The following is a 25,026-nucleotide window of genomic DNA, read 5'->3' on the forward strand; positions in this document are numbered from 1 at the left end:
TGACATCAGATACTAAAATGGCATGTAACTCAGTACAACACATTCTAACGATCTTGTTAATGTTAACCTATTTTAGTTCGAATGTTTTTATATTCTGAATGCTTTTCTTAATCAGAATGTAAACTCTGAAAAATAGGAGAACGTTATTATTTATGCAAAGTATGTATTGCACAAGGTACCACATGTGCTGTTGTATTAAATGGAGGAGGGAAGAAATGAGTTAAGGATAAATCAGCATATGTCACTTTAAGAGTTAAAGTCAAAAGAAATAAACACAATGTAATTACAACTTTCAACAGATTACTCACAAACAACATTCCTTCTAAAACCGCCAACAGTCTTGTATTATTGAGATCATAAAGAATGTTACTGTTAGATGACTTGCATTAAATACCCCTGTGAATCAATCAGAATGTTCAAAGATATGTGAGATATGGTTTCAAAAGTTTCAACTTTTTAAACTCACAACCTTGATGTTTCAGAGGCTTTTCTTCCTCTATCCTCAGGAGGTAGCCCAGTGATTGAAGAGTGGGCTTTGCTTCTCTTCAAAGTTTGTTGACATTCTTGCTTGTGGTGGCAGATACTCAAACTCTAGAATAGTAACAGCATGGCAATAGGCCAGAGAATGTGCCCAGCATTTTAGGTTTTGTGTTTGTTTCATAGCACGGAACCACCATGGATGAGGGATTTTAATGGCCAAGGTCCATTGTACAGGTTATCACCCAGATTGAAAAGAGTACGAGAAAAGGTAAGTTGAGAAACAGCAGTTAGATGACACCAAAATTGGACTTTAAAAACCTATAGGAGCTCATTCCCACCTTCTCCATTTGGGCGATAACCTAGTGGATAAAATGGGATGAAAGTTGGGACATTTTGTAAAGGCCAGATGATCCACTGCACCAGGTGGTGAAAATAAAAATAACCTCTATTGAGTGTAGGAGGAAACAGGGAGGCCTTGGGAAAAAAATGTTATATCAGGATACAATGTGATGACGCTTGATTTCAATGCAATGAGGATATAGGAAAAGGAAAAAAACATGCACCATAGTGTGTTTGAAAATCATGAACAAGAGCAGAAGAGCAATGACCATAGTAGTTGAAGAACTGAATTCAATAAATCTGGTCATTTGTGGGCTAGCACCAGAAAAAAATACACTGAAAGCGACTTTTTAAAAATTGTTCATGGGATGTGGGCATCGCTGGCAAGGCCGGCATTTATTGCCCATCCCTAATTGCCCTTGAGGAGCTGCCTTCTTGAACCACAGAGAGCAGTTAAGAGTCAAGCACATTGCTCTGGGTCTGGAGTCACATATAAGGGTAAGGACAGCAGATTTCCTTCCCTAAAGGACATGAATGAACCAGATGGGGTTTTATGACAATCTGGTAGCTTATTATTCCAGATTTATTTAATTAACTGAATTTAAATTCTCCAGCTGCCGTGGTGGGGTTTGAACTCACGTCTCCAGATCATTAGTCCAGGGCCTAATGGATTATTAGTCCAGTAACATAACCACTATGCTACCATACTGGGTTATTGTAAAAACTAATATCATTCAGGGAGGGAAACCTGGAACCCATACCCAGTCTGGCCGACACATAATTCTAGTTCACCCTACATGGTTGATTCTTAATACCCTAGGAAGCCACTCAGCTGTACAAACAATTGCTAGCAGTCCTGCCAGCACCTTCACCTGGCAGTTAGAGATGGGTAATAAATGAGGCCTTGCCAGCATCATCCATGTCTAGAGGACAAATAAAAAACGTTATGAATGAGAGGGTGAGAGAGTGAAAGAAACAAGAAAGATTACAAGAAAAATCAGACATGGAGCACAGAGTCTACCATGGCTTATACCAGAAGTGTGGGAAGGAGAGCAGTTGGATTGTGGACCCCGGATTGATTTGCTACTTTTGGGTTGTAGAAATATTACATTCTCTCTAATGGCAGAATGACTGTTGTAGTGACCTCATAGTATTTTACACACAATATTTTTAAACAGCTTAGAAGCTTTTGATCTTTACTATTCAACACATTAGTAAGAAATTTGTAATTCAATTTTAAACTGACCTGTGCCTCTGAGTTTGTACCTGTTTGTTGATTGAGAAGTAGTTCAGTGTCCGTCAGCAGACCGTAGCTTTAAGGAGCAAGGGTAGCATAGAGGAACAAAATTCTGCAATGGGCAAGAACACCGGGGGGAATTTTAACCCCATAAAACGGGTGGGTTTGGGTTGGGTGGGAGGTTAAAGTGTTAGAAATCTGAATCCCGACCCCAACCTGCCTACTTCCGGTTTTAATGGCAATGGGACGGTGCGGGGGGAGGGGGGTCCAACCCGCTGCCAGGAGGCGGGTTGGTACTTAAAATATGTGTGCCTCATTTTGAATCTTCATTTTAAATTTAACTTTGCATGCCGGGTATCCTGGGCCTCGGAGAACCCGGCAGCTAAAGGAAGGCGAGGACTGCTGGATCCAGGGGGTAAGTGCCTTTCCACTTACCTGCTGGATCCAGCGTCCCTGCCTCACCAAGCCCCCACGATCGGACACCACCCGACCCTTCTGATCTCCCCCCGACCTCCCCCCCGCAAAGCTGCCGATCACCCCCCACGAGGCCTCCAAACTCCCCGCACGAGGCCACCGATCTTCCCCCCACCCCCCCCCCCCCCGCGTCCCCGAGCTCTCCGATCTCTGATCCACCATCCGGCCTCTGATCCCTGGCATCTGACCCCCGGACCCCAATCCACCCCCTTCGGCCTCCGATCCCCAGCCCTCAGTCCCCTCTCCGGACCCCGACTACCCCTCCGGCCCACCGATCCCGGATTTCCGACCACTCCACCCCGAGACGGGCCTTCCGACACCTCCCCCTGATCCCAGCTCCCCCTTCTTTCTGCTCCCCGGCTGCGGCCTGGTGCCACAGGCCTAGCCGCCCGACAGCCAGCCAGCCTCTCATTCTGGCTGGCTGCGGGCGGGAAGCAGAGGGAAAAAAATGTTAATCAAGCCCTGCCGTTAAATGCGGCAGGACCTGAGGGAATCCCGTTCTCCCAGGTTTTCTGACCGCAATCCAGCACCCCTGCTCCCTACCTGCCTTCAAGTTAAAATCCTGCCCAGTCTTTTACCATGGAGACTTGGGTTTGAATTCAACCTAGCATGTTAGAATGAAAATCTCCTCTCTTCCCTGGCTGTAGGGGCCCAAAATTAAATCTGTTGGGGTAGTTTCCTCATGAGTGCAAGTCCAGCACACAAAACTGATCATAATTTGGTATAAATTGGCAGCTTCAACTAGTGATACCATCAGGATGGCTTGGATGGGAGGTAATATTCTTCTGATTTAAATCATTTTGTTGTGACAGATTGGAGGGAGTTGAATATTTTTTAAATGGACTCTTTCATTTGTAGAATCAGAATTGTATCGCACAGAAGCAGGCGATTCAGCCCATCTCTGACAGAAGTATCCACATAGTCCCATTCCCTTCCAATTTACTTCTTTTACAAATTTTTATTAATTTCTCTTTTAAAAGCTTTTATGGATTCAGAACACAGTTTAACTTAAATAACTAGTTTGCATCTACATTATTCATGTCTCAACTTTAAAAAAAAAACTGGATCGTGTTTCCCCTGAACCTGCAGTTCTCCAATGAAAATAAGGTCAGTTCTGTGAACCTCATAACTTATAAGGAGTAGATTTTACAATGCAGTGTGCCTGGTGCAAAGCTTTGCATGATGGGAGTGCACACTGGGCATTCGGACAAGGAGGTCAATGTGGTTCTTCTGGGGCCCGCATAATTTCTGTCCATTCATTTTAATAACCTAGACACAAAGTGGAAAGACCAGGAACAACCAAAACAGAAAATTGTACAAGCTGTGAACTGTTCCTGATATGTGCTCCTGTTGCGCGAAGCTCTCGGTCATAAAATGTATCCCACAGTCTCAAGTTTCAAAATCATTTGTTTCTTCTTTCTGATGAAATATTATTCCTTCACACATCCCTTCAAAAATTCCATTTATCTCTATTGTTCTATTATCTCATTTGAACTTGCACTTTATCTTCCCTAGAGCTTTAATCCTGGCACCAATCTTGTTCATCTGTATTGTCATTTTTGGTCTTTAGCCTTTAATAAAAACAACATCGAGAAGCCAAGTGTTTATTTAGTTCCATGTGTATAGTCATTTCTGGTTGAATGTTAAATACTAAATCTTGTAAGCCAGCTGCCCTAAGCTTTGGCTTCAGATATATTGTGAAGCAGTCACTTATTTGTATAAAGTTTCTTGTGTTTTCACCTCTCTGTTTAAGTTGTCCCTGATCTGTCCATTTTAATTATGCGATTCAAAAGTTACTGATTATTGCACTGGAATTCATTCTTCCTTTTTTAGTCTCTCGAGGGAAACTAAGAATCATAGAATATTACAGCACAGAAACAGATCATTTATCCCATCAAGTCTGCAACAGTATTTTTCTTCACATGGACTACCTAGTCTAACCTTCCTCTGTGAAGGCTTTGACAGTTTAAGAACATAAGAATATAAGAAATAGGAGTAGGTGTAGGTCAAACGGCCCCTCGAGCCTGCTCCGCTATTCAATAAGATCATAGCTGATCTTCTACCTCAACTCCACTTTCCCACCCGATCTCCATATCCCTTGAATCCCTTACTGTCCAAACATGTGAATGTTACAGACATAATGGGGCAGTAATTCCTCCCCAAACGCGTGAGTACGGAAGGGGTACTCACGCATCTGGCCGGAGGAACTGCCGGTTTTCAGCATGCACAGCGCATGCGCTGAAAACCGGCATTTCCTCTCCTCTAACCCAAGAGGTGAAGAGACTAGCGCGTGCGCTGTAGGGGGCAGCGTGTGCGTCTTGGATTTCCTCTGTTTTGGGGGATTTGCGCATGTGTAAAGGCCTCCGGTCTTTACGCTTGTAAAAAGCACACGTAAGTATTTATTTTTACAGGTAAGTGGTGTTATAGTGCAATTTAGAATGTTTTTTCCCACAGGTTTATTATTTTAAAGAACCTACAATAAGGTAAGTTTAGTTTTAGACCCTTTTTATTAAAAATTTATTTTTTTCAAAAAAAAATTATTGTTTAAATTATTTTTTTAAACTTATTTATACTTAATTTAATGATTGGGATGTATTTTTAATTTTTATTTAAAGTTTAAATAGTGTTTTGGGCACCCGTAGTTTTCATGAGTTTGAATGAGTTTCCCCTCCCCTGATTGGCTGCACAGTGCTCACCTGATCCCAGCCGGCACATCGCACTAACTACGCCGCTGGATCAGGTTAGCACAGTGCGCCGACAGCTGAACCGGGCCTGTGAAAGGAAATGCAAGCAGGCCCGGGCTTCAGATGTCGGCGCGCAGGGTGAGTGCAGATCGGGGGCTTGCACGCGCGGCAAGCCCTCGATCTAATTTCAGGGCCATTTTCCGTGCCTGTTTAAAACAAGAACTTAATTTATATGGTTACAAATTGTTGCCATGGCTGGATTAACTCCTATCCCTATATGGTCTAATTTTCCTATTTCTGTGTATCTTCTATCCCACTTTCCTTCAAATTCAATGAATAAAAAAAAATCTTCTTCGATTTCAATAAATTAGAAGCGTTCAGATGAATAATGCACTATGGTTCATTTTATCTTATCTCACCAGAATACCAACCCTACTATCTTTCTATAACAGCTTTAACATCCACCCGATTAGATTTAACATTTAATCTGATGGGTGGCACTACTGTCAATGCAGAGAAACTACACCGACGTTCCAGTCTAAATTCTACACTCAGGTCCTGGTGTGAGGTCTAAACACACAACCCTCTGACACAGAGTCAAGAGTTGACAGTCATGGGCTATTCTGTTCAAACTTTCGATGAATCGCTGGTAAATTTCACCAAATAATGGGTATATGTCTAGTAGTCTTCTATATGCATAATTATTATATCATGTTCTGATTGGTTGGGAATAACGTAATGATTTATAATTGGTAGATAATCTTGACATTCCCCTAACTTATAACAATCAATCTCACTGGCCAGTTTCTATTTGTTCTGCTGTTTTTTTGTTCCTTTAAATTCTTCTCAAGCTCTTCCTTTATGACTTCATTAAATTTGATTTCAGTTTCTCTAACATATTCACTTAGCAAACTTTCCACCTAATTCTGTGGGCATTGGTAGACTAATACATGTTCCCAGACAATATGACTCCCACACCTGTCACCATAGGTGTGAAATGCTAGCAACTTAAAGAGTAGCAGACCCACTCCTGAACTGCCTTCTCATTGCCTGAGGACAGGCCAAGAAAACTCTAAAATGCTCACATGAAGATTACAAAATAAAAATAAAAGCAGTTGAAAACACATGCACTGTGCATGATGACAGGATTGAAGACAGTTGAGGCTCATACAGAAAGCTTCTGAAAACATTTCCCATTATAAAAAAACATTTACTTACTGAAAATAGAAGATTTCAGTATGAATAGAATTTGAAAAACCTATTTTGTAAACTTATTCACTCTTCTCCAGGTACCAAAATTCTTTGTAACTGAATTCTGTGACTATAATTAATGCAATTTATAATGAATGGTTAAACCTTCATCACTTGTCCCCATCCCTACTGACTACTTAATAATGGGTACTTGGGACTACTCTGTTATCAGAGAGAGTAAGTTATAGTGGTTTGGCTGCTGAGCATGGATGGATCCAGGCATAATCCCATATGTACTTTCTAAATAGAAACTCCAAGTCCATCCCACTGGAGATGCCTCTAAGCTCACCCATGGCATAAATGGAAAGAAGGTATGGTGATTCAAGCATCTTGGAATTACCACAAAGCAGTTTGAACTCTTGCTCCAGACAGACAAGGCCATTAGAAAAAGGAGGTTGCAATATTCTCTTTAGAATGCAGAGCTGATGGAAATGCAAATTCATGTATAATTTTGAATGAACAAATGTGAAAAAACCTCGTGCTTGATGACACGTCATTAGCAGTGTTGTAGACTCTATTTTTATGTTACTTTTAAATTGCTTTGGGACTTGTCAAATAATGTAAGAATTTAAAACAAATGAATCTCTCTGCTTGTACTTACTGGCATCGTCTGGCTACCGTGTAAGGCGTTGATGGCTGCCTGGGCCTCTGCATGTGCGGAAAATTTCACAAATGCACATCCTGTGGGGGAAAAAAAGGACAGGCTGCTAAACTGAGAAGACTGTAGCTACATGGGATATACTGGAGTCTCTTAACTCAACATAAGCATCGCTGTTTGAAATTACGGTAGATTATCAGAGTTTTTCAGTTATCCATAACCCGTAATAAAAAATGTAACAAGCAGAAATTAGTAAATTGATCGACCATTGTGTTATTGAGCCAGTCACTATGGGTATACAATGTCACAGCACGTCATGTAAACATCTGACCAGCCCAGTTCAGTTCTGCTTTGCTGAGACGGAGGTACAATTCATTAACAAAATATAGCCTCAGATTAATTTTTAATCTTTGGTACATCAGCTGAAACAATGTAAATGCTGGCTAAAAGCATTCAGTCTGAACAATCCGGGTTTCATACTGTATACTCTATACTTTTAAGCAAGAATATGTATTATTTTTCTTGATGTAACTGAATATTAAATTTAATTGTTTCACGAATCAATAAAATGCTCAATAACCAAGTATGTTGACTGGCACACCTTCAACTCAAAGGCTGTAGGATCATGCCACCACTCATCATAATTAACAGTAGACATCAGTTTGAAAATAATGAGTTGGAGTTCTTTTTTAATTTTAGATCTCCTTTGCTAATACAGTTGTACACCACTGATTACAATACACAACATTAGGTTCACAGTAATTAACGAGTTGGGACAAGGCATTGAGTTGAGTGTTCAGGGTCCACATGGAATATCATTCATTGTGAGTTGGTGCTTCATCTGGCTTCACTGTTGCACTGTCAATCAAGCCTACACAGTGAATTGTCAGCGTTTCTTTAGATCGGCCAATGCCACGCCAATCAGAAGGGAGAAGTTGACACCTATATTACGTGAATTTTTGTGATAATTCTCTGTTGCCATCATTACAGATCCCCCAAAATAACATAAAAAATCATTTATAAAACAAGCAACTATTCCCAAGCATCCAGAAATTTATTTAAATAATTTAAAAGTTTTCTGACATTAATGCTGTAATTTGACAGTTGCTGCTCAAACTTGCTAACCAATGCACAAGAAGGACTGTGACAGTTCTGAGGCACAGATGCTGAGGCTTTCACTGCCATTAAGCTTGTCTTGGCTCAGGAAGCAGTCTCTTTAGTTGTCTCTTTCAATGCTCAAGCACTTGCACTCAAGGTGTGTAGGCCCATGACCTGTGCTAGCTGAAGGCAAGATATGTGAATGAAGTCATGGTAAAGAATGCGGAGAGATAAATGGTGGTGGGAGTGGCAATTAATATTGATTGCATGTGTGGCGACATTGAATGAGGGCAGGATTGGGCTCAGATGTGAATCCCTCCATAATTGAATAGTTTGCTGACACCTGCTGTCTAGATTCACACATTATAAAAAAAAAATCAGTGCTTTTAAGAGTGGCGAGGAGAAAAAAAGCTCCAGCTTGGAAGCTTTGTTGAGAATGCTGGAGTTTGTGAGGAGGTTTTCACGCAGATAATGTTTTTGATAGTTCTTAATTACAGCTTTTGTCCAACATAAGAAAACTGTCTTTTTAAATTGGCAACCTAAAGAAAAAGTTTCTAAAGCACAACCTTCTAAAACTGGCCTTACCTTAGTCATTAGTGTATCTTCTGACAGTTTATATTGAGGTGTCAGATCCACTTCACTTTCTGCACAGTGAATATGTCATTTCAAAGATCCATCAAAATGACTAATAAGGTCTTCAATTATCCTAACCCATTCACATTAGGTATTAAAAGCAACTCATTACTACATCAAGCTCCATTAATGTCCCTGAGCCTTTTGTAATGCCATCAAGATATTTTTGCACAGTCAATTGGAAACACAGAAGAAACATTAACTGAACAGGGCATAGTGTGGTCAGTGAGTCTCACCAATCTTTATAAATGTCTTCCTAAATTAATGTGCATCGGAGTAGCTTTGCAAGTGGCTACTGGGCCACTATAGGACACCTAAGTATTTTATTTTCAGGAGGTCAGCTACTGATGCTTCTTACATTAATACATAAACACAGAATAACGGTTAAGTGGAGGGAGTTGCAATTCAGTAACAGGCTTCAGATATCATAAACTGGGACTGTAGGTCGAGCAGCAGGAACACAAGGTTATCTGATCCTTTGAGACTGCATTGCTACCTGTCCTTCTTTATTTCTATATATTTTGTGATGGTTTTGCAATTCCCTGAGGTAAGGGATGTCAGTTCTAGAAATGCACCACCCCCCACCCCCACCCAGTGCCAGTATCCAGCACTTGAAGGTCAGGCAGAACAGGACAAGATGAGGGTATATTTTCCAGCCCAGCTAGGCTGGCCTCATGGATCAGAAGTGGTACTGATGAATTATCAAGGGAGTAACAGCTAAGGTATTAATTTCAAGACCTATTCATACCAGAAGTTGACAGGACCCAATAAATGTTATTGTGGTCCCAAGTCCCAGGCTTGAGATAAGAATGGTCAGTATGACTGGGTTCATTAGTGGAGGAAGGATTTTAATTAACTGACTTTACTTAGGAAATTATGTTGTTGGAAGCACCAAGAGTTTTCATCTCTTGAGTATAGATCCAAACCTTATTTTTCTAGAAGGAAGTGACCCTTTAGCTCGGGCAGACTTCCATTAGTTAGGTAAATGGGAGAAGACTTGCTATAACAAGTGAGATGGCTGCATATTATAGGATAGGAGCCAGAGTTAATGGTAAGAATTTCTTTCAGATGAGTGCATAAGTTGGTCATAGCAAAAATGAGGGTAGGCTGCTCGAATTCATAGTTTGACTTTCACAGAACTGTAGTCTATGCTGGAATGTGTGGCATTTCCAATGGAATCTGCAAGGGTGTCCTTCCTTTAAGTCCTAAGCACAGTTTTGGGCATTCTGAGGAGTAGAATATCTGATGCTATGGAAAACTAAGGCTCTGAACTCCATCAATTGGTTCCGTCTGTGTTCTCCTTGCTGGGGATTGTCTGGCCAGGACCTTGAGGTAGGGTTTCCATGACCTCACAGCATCTCTACCCCCATGCAGATAGTTAAACATACTTAGGGAGTGCTCAGTAGCAGAGGCATCATGGAAGGAGGCATGGATGAAGAAGGTGCTTCTCAAGATGATTCATCATCCATGCCACCCTGCTGCTCCACTCAAAGAATTCATGCAGAGCCAGAAAGCAAGCAGATCTAAGCAACCACCACAAAAACACAAGTGGTGCCTGCTGTTGCAGGTATATCATCTAATCCTACAGAGGTAGGTAATGAGACACACTTGTCCCAAGAAGCCATGGGGAAATTTCAACTGCCAACCATCTCACTTCCTTCTCATTATGAAGGCACTAATAGGAACACTAGGCTAATTAGTAAGAGACCCTTACCATACATTCTGCCTAAGGAGAAGAAAACATTTAAAACCACATATAAAACACTAATATTTAATTGTGGCCATTTGCACTTGGATTTGGAGTCCCCTGGTGTCCTTAAACCTTTCTGATTGAGCCTGCAGAGACAGTTTTTCTGTGATATTCCAAGATAGGTATGCTTCTGTCTGTAGATGCACCATTGTTGACTATTGCCTGTTCAATGCCTGCCTCACACTCCTTTTACTTTTCTTCATCTTTCAAATAACTCAAGAATAGAGGAATCTCCATGTTCAAAATAATAACTGGCAGCTAAAAGTTTGGGCAAAATGCTCCATAGGTAACCTGTCAAAACAGCACTGAAACCAACACCGAATACCAATCTAAAGGTGAATTACTTTTACAGAAATTTTATTCAATAACAGTGGGTCTACTTTTAAGTGTTATTGTCAGTCCAGAACATTACTGCCCAAAAGACATTTTTTTTGAAAGCTCAAGATACACTACGTTCCTGGCAAGAATCACAGGAATTTGTGCATATTCTGCTAAGCATGTCATTAAAGTCCATTATTTCCATGAATTTCCGCAAAGCTTCTCTCGCCCATTTGCTGAAACTTTGAAGTAACAGCTGCCGAAACGCCAGAAAAATGGCGTAAGTGCCATTTTTGCTGTTTTTTGTGGTTTACATGGCTCTTCTGCTGAAGTTACAGTGGATAAACGGGAGATGCCCTAGGGAAATTCATCTCATAATGTTAAAATGAATCTCTCATCTGCTTTCAGCTAAAAATCCTAAGGCCTGCCTTAAGGCTTAACTGGAAATTTCTAGTGTTAGAGATCTGGCGAGCTGGACCTCCATCCAGTTTTTTGACCCCCAGCGCCTGTTCTGCTCCAGCATAACCAGATATGGTCATTGGAAAATTTCTCCATGGAGAGTATTGTTCTTCAACTCTGTATCAATGTCAGAGCATCAGTGTGAATTTCTCCATTTCCACATGTGCTGTCTTCAAGGCCTCTCTGAGTAATATCATCAGCATCAATGAGGACGTTTATTGAGATTGTCTAAACACATTTTACTTAGAGCCTGTACAGGTGGTAGAAAGAATAAACTTTCATCCCTTTAATCCAGACTGGACTGAAATATCCTGGGTGAAAGACAATATACTAGCCCACTAACTGTGTCACTTTGTCTGCCCATAAATATTTTTGAAAGTGTTTTTATAGCACAGTTTTAGTATTTCTTGGTGGCTGTTGTTAGCTTCTCGTTACTTACAGAGCTATTGCAGATCCTTGGGGAGGAGTGATATCAGTGAGTACATGCTGCAAGCACTGCGACACAAACAAATACCTTGTACTAATCACACAAAGGTTAAAGGTGTGTTACACACTAATCTGTTGCAATGTGATATTGGATTCACCTTTCAACTTTGAATATATCATAAAGAGATATTATTTCATTTATACTCTGTAAAAGATAGAACTTAATCCTGTCATTTGAAATTCCTGTTTACAACGTCGAGTCACATTATGTTCTGGAAGTGAACGGACCAATGATTATCCAACAGTAATATATTATTACATACATCGTGACTGACTGTACAACGGGATAATCATCGGAATTTTCTATTAAAAGATGCCTTTTGAAGTTGACAGTGGCAAGGGGAGCTATCGTTAGAGTCCACAGGTACTATTCCGAAATGACAGACAATAAGTTGATTAAAGTATTCAACTATCTCTTTACACCTTAATCAACGTTGTGTCTCCTATTCTATCTGGAACTTGCTGAAGACTATGCCAGTAGACAAAATATGAAACACTGGGGAACTTTCCTCAGCTTTTCTCTGGGATTTTCCAGTATTCACTGGGTCTAGAAGTGTATGTGGCAATTACAATTCTGGGCTTATGGACTGATAACTCAAGTAGTTGAGTACTTCACTTTCAGCTAGAATTTCACAAGGTTCGAGTTTTGCCCATCTTGCTTGTGTTGGTGCTGTGAGTTTCTCAGTTTGCATCTAGATTGCTAGAGGGAGTACAGTGTAATGTTTTGGCATTGGAATTTAGGAGAACAAAGTTCCATAGGGCAAATAACAATCATGGAGAAGACCATCCTGCCCTGCTCTACACTTCAAGCTAAAGGATTCTTAGGGGACAAAACTGCAACAAAAAAATTTCATAGGGAAAAAAAAGGGTTCAAAGGTACAATCAGTGCTAGGCTCACTCTCGACTCAGACAGAAGAGTGTGATTCATTATAGTGGCATTTTCATTTTCCATGCCTTGATTTGTGGATCACAAGGCTGGTTCAAATGAAGAAGGCTCTTTGGCTCTTTTGATCCCATCCTTCCACAATACCAAGCCAAATAACTTCCCATTTAAGCATTTAACTATTTGTTAAATGAGTCCAGTGTCCTGGCATCAATCACCCTTTCAGCCAATCTGTCCCAGTTGTTAATTACCTTCTGGTGTCTGTCTTAAACTTGTCCTTCACTACACTGAACCTGTGTCCTCTTGTCTTACTGCCTTAGTGTACCTGCAAATATTGTTCTGAGTTTACTTTTTCTATCTTGTTACGTGTTTTATATGCATATGAGGTGTCCTCTGATACAACTATCTGAGGATGCAGAGCTCTAGCTTATTTAGTTGTTCCATATAGCACATCTTTCTGACATCAGCAGGGTTCAGCCTCATTACTCTGCTCTACACTACCTCTAAGGCCTGAATTGCATTTATGTTACAAGTCAGTAAAGCACTGTACAGCTTTAGCTTAACTTCTGAAGATTTCAACTCAACTGATTTGGTAATCCAGAATTTTATTTGCTTTTTTTTTCCGGCCACCTCATACTATTTGGACGTGGTAAGCAATGAGTCAACCACCCTTAGGTCTCTTCAACATTCCCATGGCAGGTTCTAACTCACCTATTTATCTGCTCCAGGGATTTATTGGTTCCAGATTCTTGAGCCTACCTAGAACCTTTGCTTCACTAATGTCAAACCTCCCCAGAGCATGTTTGATGTTGGATGGTATTTTGTTAATGCCCTCCCTAGTACAAAGAAACCTCAGAGAAGCATCTAATTGGCATATTTCAACTCCATAAGGGTCCCTCAGGGGATTAATTTCCTGTCTAACTACATGCTTGCTGTTAAAATATTGGAAGAATTTTTTGGTGTTATGTTTTACATCTGATGCTATGTTGCTTTCCAACTCTGTCTTGGCATCCCTACCTCTTTTTTGAGCTGCTTCTGTATAATCTTGTACTCAGCCCAATGGTCACACTTCCCCTTCTTCCTACAAGTCTTTCTTAATCTCTCTATTAATTTCCCTATTAATCCATACCAGAGTAATTTTGTTTACTTTACCCGATGCACTAAGGTATGCATCCATCCTGCAAGCTCTGCATAAGGTTTTTTGAAGGATGCCCATTTATCCTCAACAGATTTATTTTTCAGTAGTTCACCCCAGTTTAGATAACTAATTTGGCTGTCACATCCATGAAGCTTGGCTGTCTAAAGTGTACACTAGGGTTAGATTATGTGGTCACATTATTTCCCAAGTCAGATTGTGCTATGGTCACTGCCCAACAGTTCAGCTATTTCTTGAATCGTGTCTGGTCACTCACGAGTTGCCTCTCATTGGCTCCCTGATACACTGGGGTAAACTTTCAACTTGGCAGGCAGGCATAAAACTGGCATTGCAGAGAAAATCAGATGGTTTCTATAAGAGTGGCAGATTCATAATGCCAGCTTTATGCTCGGGTGGCAAGTTGAAAATCTGCCCTATTGTAACAAGGAGCAGTTGTGAATGACATTGATGGGTTTCGAGTCATTCTCACTTGGTAATTCTTAGACTGGCTAATGTCCCTAATAAGTGTTTTCTTTTTCTCACTCACTCTTCTACTAGTATTATAAAATGACAAGTCATTCTACTTATTTTGACCCTAAGGCCTATAGCAAGCCCCCCAAGGAAGTGTCTCAGAGCTGAGACTGCCTGCTTCCAGAGGTATTTTGTGTAATGGGTTCAGGTCCACAGTGGATTAGGCCGAGACAGTCAAAATCCTATTTAATGTCTGTCTCCTAACAACCCCGAGAGAGTGGACAGTCACACCTTTAACTATACTGTAATTAAACCCAGTTCTCCAGAAGTGAAAGATTTGAAAATGTCCTCAAAATAAAATAAAAAACCTTAAGTTTACTCAAAAGTGGTATTGTTTACCGGTTGAAATAATGCAAACTTTCAAAATAATCACTATCTGCAAGATGTGATGCCTCAGCATGATATACCCAATTAAGTATAGTAATAACTGCAGAAAAGTTATGCAACAAAATTACTTGTATTGGCATTAATTAGTGTTACATTTTTATTTTGCCTCAGCTCCATTCCCTGTCCTACTTCAGTACATTTGGAACATCTCATTGTAGTGAAGCATTCCATAAAGTAACCACGGGGAGGTGAGTTCCAACTGGCCTGTGGTCACGTGGTTGTGAAGTAGACACTTCACTGCTCAGGTCACCATGCCAATAATATTCCAGCAACTTTACTCTTGGCAGTTCATGCTGAATAATCTTGTTTCCTCTCCCAACTCCTGTTTCTCTTCCTCTACTTCCTTATCTTCCTCCATCTTTCGCTCTCGGTCTCTCTCTCTCTCCCTCTCCTGCGCTCCCCTTTACACTCCTCTCTTTCTAATGATCAGCTTGTCAATTTCATGCCAGTTCCTTGTCACTGTGCCTTACTTGCTTTTTCAAATTAATAGCTGACAGACAAACACATGTGCCAGAAGAACGAATGAACAATAACACTTATCTAGAGAGAAAGGCACACATTTAATGTCAGTGTATTTCAACTGGTTCAGAAGAAGGGAAGATAGTCAAATACGGTATTTGTTTTTTCCTTTATTTCCAGGGCAGTTGCAGACTCGTTCTTGCATTGAGATCTCCATGTAGAATAATAGGTGGTAGATGCAGCGGAGTTCCAAGGCAGCAACATAATACTGAGCTTCAGGTGAGGTCACAAACCATGAAGATGAAACTTGAGCAGTCTATACCCTACGTTACCTGAACATTCAAGATTGTGCTGCTACCTTTAACTCCTTTCTATTATAAATAATTATCTATATTAATTATCTAAAGTTTTCTATATTTCTTTCTAAAAATGTTATTAATTTGGCATTTATTTGTGTTTGCTGAAGTGCAGAATGTAATTTCTTTAAAATGGACCATCCCTATTGACAGCGTTATGCAATTTACTATAAAGACAAGGTCATACTACAAATCTTTGCCTCCTCCCAAAAAAAAACTCAATTTAAAGGAGAGATACCATTCGATTAAAATGGCTTTGAGGTTTAGTATAACATGTCATACAGATACAAAATGATGAACCATCCATTCACGCTAGGCTCCACCAAGAAATTAAACTAATGTGCGTAATAAAAAGGTTTCTGCTAAAATTGCCAAGGAAATACTACCCCAAAGGATATGGAGCAAAGTCAGGTAAATGGAGTTGAGGTATGGATCAGCCATGATCTAACTGAATGGTGGAACAGTCTCGAGGGTCTGAATGGCCTACTGCTGTTCTTATGTTCCTATATGACTGTACTGATTGGTGTGCTGCAGAGCCAGGTTTAATTCCTGGCCTCAGCTAACATTAGGAAGTTGGAATTAGGCTCAACATTCCTAGGCTGGGGAAGGAAAAATATCAGCCCAGGTTCCTGCGCCTGATTGCTATCTAGTTAGAAAGTGCACATGTGAGAATACCAGATGAAGGAAGAATTAACCCGTGATGCCATGTATGGTTGAGTAGCACACTGATACTGTCAAGGCTCAGAATTGAAGAATGACTATTTGGGTGTGGAGGTGCTGGTGGAGTCACACCCAAGCAGGAGTTATCACCTTCAGGAAAGGAGGAGAGAAAGTTGGGAGGGAGGAGGAAGAGAGTACGCCAGTGGCACAACAAATTGATGAGAAATACCAGGCCGAGGCAGATACAATGATTCTGCATCTTCACAATACTGGATGAACATTACACACAGCTAGCTGACTATGGCCCTTTCATGAATTGACTTTACACATTAAAATTTCCCTTCTTTCCAGATGACGATGCCCTTTTAAATGTTTTTTTAAAAAAAAGAATCCTGTCACAGACAAAGATATTTTACAACAAGAAAAAAAACTAAATTGTTTAGATACTAAAAAGAATGGCTCTGTTTTACCAAATAGCCCATCACAATGCTGAGGCCCAGTTTAAATCACATCCTGTATCTGTAAGCTATGAGGAAGCTATTAAAATGCTAGAAGGCTTTTACCATCTTACCTTTGCTATTTCCATCAGGCCCTCGAAGGATTGTGCATTCTTCAATGTTACCGAAAGCTTCAAATAGTCTGCGTACGTCCTCCTCTGACTGTTGTTTGTTCAGCATGCCCACAAACAATTTTCTGTCTTCTGGAACAAAAGTTAAAGGTGCTTACCAAATCCTTGCTAGTTCATGCTATTTACATTTAGCAAAATATATATATATTTATTTTAAAAAAGCAACCTGCATCTTCAATTTGTCTATATTGTACTCTTGTAGTTTCTCACTTTGTTTTAGAAAATATTCACTTTAATATAGACGGTGGGATGGTTTTATGTAGTCATATAAAATACATCGACAATTTAGTGATTTCTCAGTAATGGTATATCTGTTCCATATAAATGTTAGGTTAATTTAAAAAAGGGACATCCACTGCATCACAACAAAAAAAATCATTGTTGTATACATTACAATGCTTTAGTCTTTTTAAAAATATTTTAAGATAGTTTAGTTAGCAGCACCTTGAGCACAAAGCATTTTTTTCTTGACTTGATATCAAGTTACACACTTCTATTTGGAATTGAAGTTAGGCATGATTGTAGTTAAATGCTCGCATTTGTGGACCTTAAATTTGCAAAGGAAAATCCATTTCATGTACGCATCTTCTGCTGATTCATTTAGTGCTTCTGTTCACTTTCCCATTCTGTCTTAAGATGGCAGCAGTGCCCACATGAGCAGACAGGCACGTAAAAGCAGCAAAGTAACAGATCCACCTTTTATAATAAAGTGGGATTTTTTGGTTTTGTTTTTTTTTAGCAATTTAACAGTTGTATTTTCTTTGCCACAAATTATTTCTGTCAATTTTCTTCCCTCGCTTGCTCCACTGAAGGCATTGACTCCTGACTGCGTACTGTTCCATGGGTGCCAGGCACCCACCCTCCTGGTATCTTGCCTAAATGGCTATTATACAGTGCAAACCTCGACAGTGAGTAGGCTATTTGACTGTAGGGGCATTGCAGCCAAACCTGCTTACTCAAGGTCCACACACATGCATTTATAAACTGGGGTCGCTGGTAACACTGAGTGACTTTTCCTCTCCCTAACACACAGGTGCTGAGGCAAATTTATGGCTCCCTTACTCCTGTTCCAGCTAGAGTCAGCTAACTTGCATAGACCAAAGAGCAAATCGGAGGCCTTTCTGGTCCGTGTTGCTCAGCTGCTGGGTAATGGGATAATCTGAATGAACCATTGAGAAACTCCTGTAGTTATATTCTTCAAAGCAGTTTTTAACATACTGTATTTTGTTGCAATTCGAAACTTTGAACATTTAGAATTTGTCAGCTACAGTTTGTTATGCATTAAATGTTCAAAGTGAAATGTTCAGATCTTCTGCATTCACAGATTTTCTTTTTATCTCTACAAATTCAAAATGTGTATGCACAAAGACACGGTGATATATACAAGTTCTATCCCTTTCTAGAGGGCAAATTTCGCAAGGTGAGGCAAGCCTTGCCTTGCTCGATGAGACCGGAGAGTTAAAAGTCAATGGCCTAGAAATTGGGTTTTGGCTTAGCCAGGGCTTTAGCGCCGGAAGTTAGTGCCGGCGCTAAGTCCCCCTGCGCGCGCCAAAAATTCAGCAGGGCCACGCCCAAACGGCTGCCGGCGCTACTGAAGGGTCTTTGCGGCGGTAAATCGGCGCTAACTGCCGTTTCGCGCCGCAATTCCGGCGCTGCGGCACCCGATGCGGTGCGGCAGGCTCGGGAAGTGCAGGCCTCCTCCTTCCGTTAAGGAGGAGCTGCCTGCACCCGGCCGCGGCCCGCGCAAATCTGTCTAAAAATGAGCCCGGCACCTCGGACAAGTGCCGGGCTTGCATCTGTTCCGGGGGGTGGGGGGGGAGAAGTCCGGGGAGGGAGCTGCGGGCAGGCGGCCGGCGGGAAAGCGGCCGGCTGCCGCGGGGCCTTTAATGCGCCGGCGCAAACTCATGCAAGACTCTGTTGCCAGAGTCTTAGTTGCGGCTGCCACGGGCGAGGCGGCCGCAACTGAATTTCGGAGCTAGGGCCCGTCGGCATGGCAACCGGGACGCTGCGCACACCGATGACGTCATCGGTGCCGGCGCAGCGCTACCGGTGCAACGCCGATTTAGGGCCCCAGGGAATTTTTAAACTGGCCATAACTCTGGCGCTAGTCCCGCTAGCGCCTCAAAAGCGGCGCTAAGGCAACTGAATTTCTAGGCCAGTGAGTCTGATTTGCGCGGCGATTCACCGGAAAATTGGCAGCAATGTGCGCTGACCTCAGCATCTGATTCTCCGACCTGTGCCGAGAGTGGTCTTTGAAAAATTTACCCTTTTGTATAAGAAGCTGACACATTTTGCCCGAATTAACTGTTGCCTCAATAAAAAACCCTTTTCCAATTATTCATCTATGCAAAAATAGGTAGAGCACCTGCATACGAAATAGCTACCTCACATCTCAAACTTACTGCCCAATGTACCCTGAACCCATTTATGTTACCTACCAATTTAAACAAATACCAATCTCTTTCACTCAGATCCACAAATTAACCCACAGTCACTTTTTCAGATAGACTCTCCTTCATCTCAACTCAAATACACAAACCCGCTTACTGCAGGGAAATTAGAAGTGGACAGAATATTTTTTAAAAAGAGCCCGGCATATACCCCTCACCACAGCTGGAGCTCCTTTAATGCGTACATGCCCTGCAGCTTATTTCAGTTAAATTACAGTAGTAAGAAGCCACAAGCAATCAACTAAATTTGCATTAATGGTAATGAAGTGTACATGAAACAGATGCAATTGAATAAAATAATGTAACAACACTGTAACAATTTTACAGCAGCGAATTAGTAATAGCTTCTGCATCAACACCGTTGAGCCTGATTTCCCCATCTTTGACATTGGCGCAAAGTCTAGTGTTAACCGTTAAACAATTTTCAGGTGTAAAATCTAAATTTAATGAGAATGAATTTTTACAAACTCTTTATATATTTTGCTGTGAGTGATGTACAACCAAAATACATACCAAGACTATGACTCATGATTTGTAAGCTCTGTGAAGTACATATATGTCCAAAATTATTTTCCTATATATCTGTCTGGAGACAGACAATTTAATAAGTTGTTTAAAAGAAAACAGCAAAGTTTTTTTTTCCCTTCAGCCTTTCCTTCACCTCATTTTTATTGTGTTTCAGCGGCCCTCTTATTAACAAAGCGACAAATAAGAGGAGAATTGAAGACCAGGATATTTGAAGTGAGGGTCTATTCTAATGACCAGTGTGACCCTCTTCCCCACTGTCTGTAGCCATAATCCTCTGAGGTGGATTCTTACCATGGTGCAAGGACAGCCTGCATGTTATTGCTGGCTACAGAATAACATTCACTCCTCTATACTGGTATAAAAGTTAGGCTTGACATGTTAGTAAAGGCATTGCAGATGGAGGTTATAGAAATTCACTTTTGTCAGCCCAGCAACACAATGGTTAAAGGGGTGCGTCCAATGTAAATCTAACAGAAATTCATGTTTTAATCAAAAACAAAAATCTGAAACTTTTATTTATTACTTGCTTACAATATTAATTTACTTTTATGTTTTTCCCTTGTGTTCTAATCGGAGTGAAAGGAATAGAAAACATTTTTGCTCTGAATCTTGCAAGAGCAATAAACAGGCTCAGATTTGACATTGGTTAGCACTCAACATAGAGCTACTGTTTCAATGATCCTGAATCTTTAGTACATTCCAGTACACTACCATAAAACTTCTATTCTACGTGTTAACTTTATGGCTTTTCTAAAGAACATTCTCAAAATAAGTGCAGATTAATGCAGAACCCTTATACAACTTTGCACTATGGACATATACCTTTAGAACCGTGATTGAGACTGCTAAACTCATTTCAGTTGAACTCTTTTCCCCCCCCCCCCAATGTTCCCTCCTCACTCGCTGGGGTATGGTTCTATTGGCATCGGCAGTTTCCTGGTACTTGGCCAAGCGGCCATCCCTCATGTGAGCTTAGACAGTGAGCGCCACCAGACTATTTGACAGTGAAGGGCATCACTGTCAACCTTGATCATGCCTTAACTTGATGGGATGTGCACTTTCTAGGAACCACTGGAAAAGTGATCGAGTGGAAAGAAAGAAACATTTTTTCCTATTCAGGAAGCTATTTAATCATTATAACTTCTGATATACAGGTTTATAACAGCTAATAGTAAGGATGCTTACTATACAGTGAAGTGCAAAATTAGCCACTACTCCATAAGCCCTACTCAGGTTAAGGTTTTGCATCCCATAATTACCTGTCAACTTTTACTCAGTTTTCTGTACAGAGAGGACATTTTGTTAAACATTACCAAAACAAAAAAAATCAGAACAATGGACACAAACAGCTGGAATTGCACTGAAACTATAACAAATATCTACATAATAATATCATCACTTCTAGCAGGATTGGGTATTAAGCTTCTCCATGGCAAATTGCCATTTACCTTCTGTCACTGTGAATGAGATCTGACTTTACTCTTTAGATGTAGGGTGATACAGCACATGTAAGAACCAATTAATCAAGCGTTGGTTGTGGTGTGATCAGATCCTGGAAGGATCCAGTCCTCCACTGAATAATCCTTTGGACTGATTTTACCTGAATTTTAAAAAAAATTCTCCCCTCTTGTTCCTTATCTAAAAGGTATCTTGCTGTTAATAAGTGGCTTACCTTGATTTGCCCTCCCTCCTTTTGTTTGGGGTACTCCATAATTGCACAGAAAATGTTGGGATTTATGCCACGGGTAATCATGAACACAGACCTTTGAAAACCTTGTGGAACAATGCATTGGATTACCAAAGTGCTACCATGCCACCATTGCACAATTCCTACTTTTTGATATTGCTTGTGACATGATCTATCCTGAGAAATCAATGAACAGCTGCAAGTATCTCCAGCAAATTCAACAAAAGGTGAGAAGACCCTATTAGCAATTTCAATCTAAGTACAAAGAGCAGTTTGAAGAAAGCCTTGTGTTTTTTTATTTTTCTGGATGGCAATTTGGGTCAGCATTGACCAAACTCATCGCACATGCACCAAGTGGATTGAAGTGTCAGATCACCAGAGTTAGGACTCGGGACTCCTGGAACATCAATGGAGAGTAAAATCGGGTAGCTGATATGATTGCGCCGGTTTCTTGTCAGGCAGGTTAGATTTTAATTACCCCCATCTATCTATTGACAATAAAGTAACTCTGTACTAAATGTAACACAAGGCAGCGGGCACTGTAATTGTATAAAACAGAATTGCAATTACTATCAGAAAGTAGGCAAAGGACTGAGGCTTAGAAGTGCTTAAGCACTTTTACCATCTCTCTCCGTTCCCCCTTCGTAGCAATGTTTTTTCATTCATTTACCTACTGTCAGTAAAAGCTAATGAGCAACCACAGTGAACTTTCCCATGGACACCACAGCTACAACCAGTAGGATGTATAATCCCTGGAGTTATGCTGTTGGGCTGTGCAGAGGCCATTCAACTAATGATTACTCTTCAAAGGTTGGAGACTGTTCAAAACAAAATGTTGTCGGGGACATACAAGCGGGTGGGTACTTTTACTAACAGTGCTTACCCTTACAGCAGTCTGTCCCTCTAAGGGCGGCTAATTTATTTGGAAACATGCTGCTTCATATTTCAATAATAGAAGAGGTTTCAGACAGCTTGGGGTTAGGTATTTACATTAGCAGAAAAAAACAGGACAATTAACACATCATCATTTACAGTTTTGGCAGGGGATTGTAAAACTGCAATTTAATAGAAAGAAAAGAATTTCTATAGCGCCTATCACGGCTTCAGGATGTCCCAAAGCACTTTACAGCCAATTAAGTACTTTTGAAGTGTAGTCACTGTTGTAATGTAGGAAAGGTGGCAGTCAAGTTGCGCACTACAAGCTCCCACTAACAGCAATATGATAATGATCAGATAATCTGTTTTTGTGATGTTGATTGAGGGACAAATATTGGCTCAGACACCGGGGATAACTCCCCTGCATAATCTTATATGCACTTAATAGAAATGAATAGGAGGGACACTGTACCCTGATAGTCAGTGTGTAAAGGCACCATGTGGGGCAGTACTGAGCCATACAGATGAGGAAGATCCGTGGTTGTAAAAAAAAAATTGAGAGAGAGGGGGGGAGGGAGGGGGGGAGAGAGAGGGGGGAGGGAGGGGGGGGGGAGGGGGGGGAGGGGGGGGGGAGAGAGAGAGGGGGGAGGGAGGGGGGGGAGAGAGAGGGGGGGGAGAGAGAGAGAGAGGGGGGAGGGAGGGGGGGGAGAGAGAGAGAGGGGGGAGGGAGGGGGGGAGAGAGAGAGAGGGGGAGGGAGGGGGGGGGAGAGAGAGAGAGGGGGGAGGGAGGGGGGGGAGAGAGAGAGAGGGGGGAGGGAGGGGGGGGGAGAGAGAGAGAGGGGGGAGGGAGGGGGGGAGAGAGAGAGAGGGGGGAGGGAGGGGGGGAGAGAGAGAGAGGGGGGAGGGAGGGGGCGGGGGAGAGAGAGAGGGGAGAGAGAGAGGGGGGAGAGGGAGGGGAGAGAGAGAGGGGGGAGAGGGAGGGGAGGGAGAGAGAGGGGGGAGAGGGGGGGGAGAGAGAGAGGGGGGAGAGGGGGGGAGAGAGAGAGGGGGGAGAGGGGGGAGAGAGAGAGGGGGGAGAGAGAGAGGGGGGAGAGAGAGAGGGGGAGGGAGGGGGGGAGAGAGAGAGAGAGAGGGGGGGGGAGAGAGAGAGGGGGGAGGGAGGGAGGGGGGGAGCCCTGAATTCAGAAATCTGACTGACAACCAAAAACTCCCATTCCTACTGGGGGAGGAGAGAAGCTGTGTAACACTGGCGGCTTGCCATGAACAGAGGGACAACCAGTAAACTAAGACAAGAGTATATATAAACAAGGCGAAAATATATTTATAAACTCAGGGATATACCTGTTTATACACTGTATGAATGGAACCGCGTTTATGTGTTCAACCATAAATGTATTTTGATGCTTTGGCAACATAAGATGTACCTTATCATGCCAATAAAGCGATTTGTATTGTATTGTATTGTATTGAGATCCCTGGTTGATCCCTGGTTTGTGGTAAATTAACTGATCCCAGCAAAGTCGGTGTTGCCACTAAGGGTGTTAACAACAGGGTGGCTGTGTCAATGGGCTAGTGAAAGAAACATCAGCCAGACTTTGTACTCTTGATCACTGCCCAGTGACTCCAGCTGCAATGTGTGCACGTCAGACATTAGACGAGGATTGGGCTTGGCTCAACTGTGATATTACCCACAATGGAATAACATGTATTGGGTCACATGTAATGCATGACCACCTGGGCAAGGTACTTGAGGACTATCGACATGCTAGAACTATATGGGACAATGGCTCATGAGAAGGGACATGAAGGAAGAATATTGGAGGAAAAAAATGAATAGGAAGACAAATGACTGTTAAAGAGCTATTTTACATATTATGCTAATGTATCTCCCTTGGCATTGCCCATTGATTTGTATGGATTGACTTGGCCCACTGCCTGCCACTGGTTAGGATGGTCGGTAATCAGCCCTATGCTTGATTTTTGAGTGGGAGTCTGGGCACTGTGGTAATGGAGGTTTGGACACTTGGACTGTATCTTGAGCTGGATGATATTGCCCTCCCTATTGTACTGGACTTGGAGCTATGGCCCTGAAGGGCACAAGCATGTCTAAGATACTTATGAGCGACAGAAAAACTGGGATTGAGGCTTGGAGTTGGGAGGGAACAGTTGGACATAGTGTGGTGTTGGGCAGAGTAGGGGACTCAGGCTGGGAGGGAAAGAAAGAGAGATGGATCTGCCGAGACCTGAGCTGGGAGGGAAACATAGAACAATAGGAGCAGGAGTAGGCCATTCGGCCCTTCGAGCCTGCTCCACCATTCACCACAGAAACCACCACAGAAACCCCACAGTGCAGATAGAGGCCATTTCGGCCCATCGAGCCTGCACTGACACATATCCCACCCGATCCCCGTAACCCCTACACCAACACATATCCCACTCTATCCCCGTAACCCCACGTATTTAATCCCCCTAACACTAAAGGTCAATTTATCATAGCCAATCAACCTAACCCACACATCTTTGGACTGTGGGAGGAAACCGGAGCACCCGGAGGAAACCCACGCAAACACGGGGAGAATGTGCAAACTCCACACAGACAGTCACCCGAGGCCGGATTCGAACCCGGGTCCCTGGCGCTG

General features: G+C 41.9%; 1 protein-coding gene across 5 annotated transcripts in view; it reads right to left on the reverse strand.

The window, feature by feature from the left end:
• celf4 (CUGBP, Elav-like family member 4) overlaps positions 1-25,026 on the reverse strand; it is a 635,318-nt gene that overhangs the window by 293,566 nt on the left and 316,726 nt on the right. For 4 of the 5 annotated variants that reach the window (XM_085973941.1, XM_085973954.1, XM_085973945.1 and 1 more), the window contains exons 2-3: positions 16,790-16,918; positions 7,067-7,146 (exon numbers count right to left, since the gene is read on the reverse strand). In XM_085973941.1, coding sequence (XP_085830067.1) covers positions 7,067-7,146; positions 16,790-16,918 — 209 coding nt within the window. The remainder of the gene's footprint in view (positions 1-7,066; positions 7,147-16,789; positions 16,919-25,026) is intronic. The other variant, XM_085973949.1, reaches the window with a different exon arrangement.

The sequence above is a fragment of the Somniosus microcephalus genome, chromosome 2 (assembly GCF_052327205.1).
Source record: "Somniosus microcephalus isolate GS21.2 chromosome 2, FLI_Smic_1.0, whole genome shotgun sequence".
Lineage (NCBI taxonomy): Eukaryota > Metazoa > Chordata > Chondrichthyes > Squaliformes > Somniosidae > Somniosus > Somniosus microcephalus.